This window comes from Triticum urartu, chromosome 6A (genome assembly GCF_056163025.1).
Source record: "Triticum urartu cultivar PI428250 chromosome 6A, HENAU_Tu73, whole genome shotgun sequence".
NCBI lineage: Eukaryota > Viridiplantae > Streptophyta > Magnoliopsida > Poales > Poaceae > Triticum > Triticum urartu.
In genome coordinates this window covers 112,818,780-112,819,870 of record NC_141878.1, presented here as the reverse complement: position 1 = coordinate 112,819,870, position 1,091 = coordinate 112,818,780, and the positions used below count along the sequence as shown (strand labels likewise).

Here is a 1,091-nt window from a genome sequence, read left to right as displayed (position 1 = left end):
GTGCTTCATACTCGGCCACATTGTTGGAGGCGGAAAAATGGATTTGCAACATATACTTGAGCTTGTCACCTTTGGGAGAGGTGAGGATGATGCCGGCTCCCAAACCAGTGCGCATCTTTGAACCATCAAAATGCATTCGCCAATGGGTGGAGTCTGACGCTGGCGGCAGGTACTGGGTCTCGCCTAGTCGACGAGGAAATCGGCCAGTGCTTGGGACTTGATGGCGGTGCGAGGCTGGTAGTAGATGGTGTAGGGGGCCAACTCGATGGCCCATTTGGCCACTCAGCCAGAAGCATCTCTTTTGCCAATGATCTCAACGAGTGGGGCGGTGCAGACAATAGTGATTGGGTGCTCCTAAAAGTATGGCTTCAGCTTCTTGGCGGCGAAATGCACGTCGTAGCACATCTTCTGATAGTGGGGGTAGTTTTGCTTGGAGGAGGACAACACTTCACTTAGGTAATACACCGGCCTCTGGACTGGTAATGCCTTGCCGTCTTCCTTGCGCTCCATTACTATGACTATGCTGACCACCCGGCTGGTGGCGGCGATGTAAAGGTACATGGGTTCTTTAGCAGTCGGAGCCACTAGGACAGGCGGCGTGGTCAACATCTTCTTCAGCTGGAGAAAAGCATCATCCACCTGGTCGTTCCACTCGAAATGAGTGGTATTCTTCATGAGCTAGTACAGGGGGAGAGCTTTCTCGCCCAGCCGACTGATGAACCGGCTGATGGACGCCAAGCAGCCGGTGAATTTCTGGACGTCTCGCAGTCGGGTGGGCTTCTCTATCCTCTCGATGGCCTTGATCTTCACAGGGTTGCACTCAATTCCGCGTTCTGAGACTAGGAAGCCAAGGAGCTGGCCGGCTGGTACTCCAAACACGCAATTTTCCAGGTTGAGCTTGATTTGAAATCGGCGCAGATTTTCAAAGGTTTCCTTGACATCTTTAAGGAGTGTGTTGCGCTTCTCTGTCTTCACCATGATATCATCTATGTAGACGTCGGCATTTCTGCCGAGTTGCTTGAGGAGGCAGTTCTGCATGCAACGCTGAAAAGTGGCACCGGCATTCCTTAGGCCGAATGTCATAGTCAGGT

The 1,091-nt window shown here is 52.5% G+C and overlaps 1 protein-coding gene across 1 annotated transcript; it reads right to left on the bottom strand.

Moving 5' to 3' along the window:
- Nucleotides 1-354: 354 nt before the first annotated feature.
- Nucleotides 355-675, bottom strand: LOC147964353 (uncharacterized). Its single transcript, XM_087529936.1, has one exon. It carries the CDS (start codon nucleotides 673-675, stop codon nucleotides 355-357), a length of 321 nt encoding a protein of 106 aa, XP_087386062.1.
- Nucleotides 676-1,091: the final 416 nt, after the last annotated feature.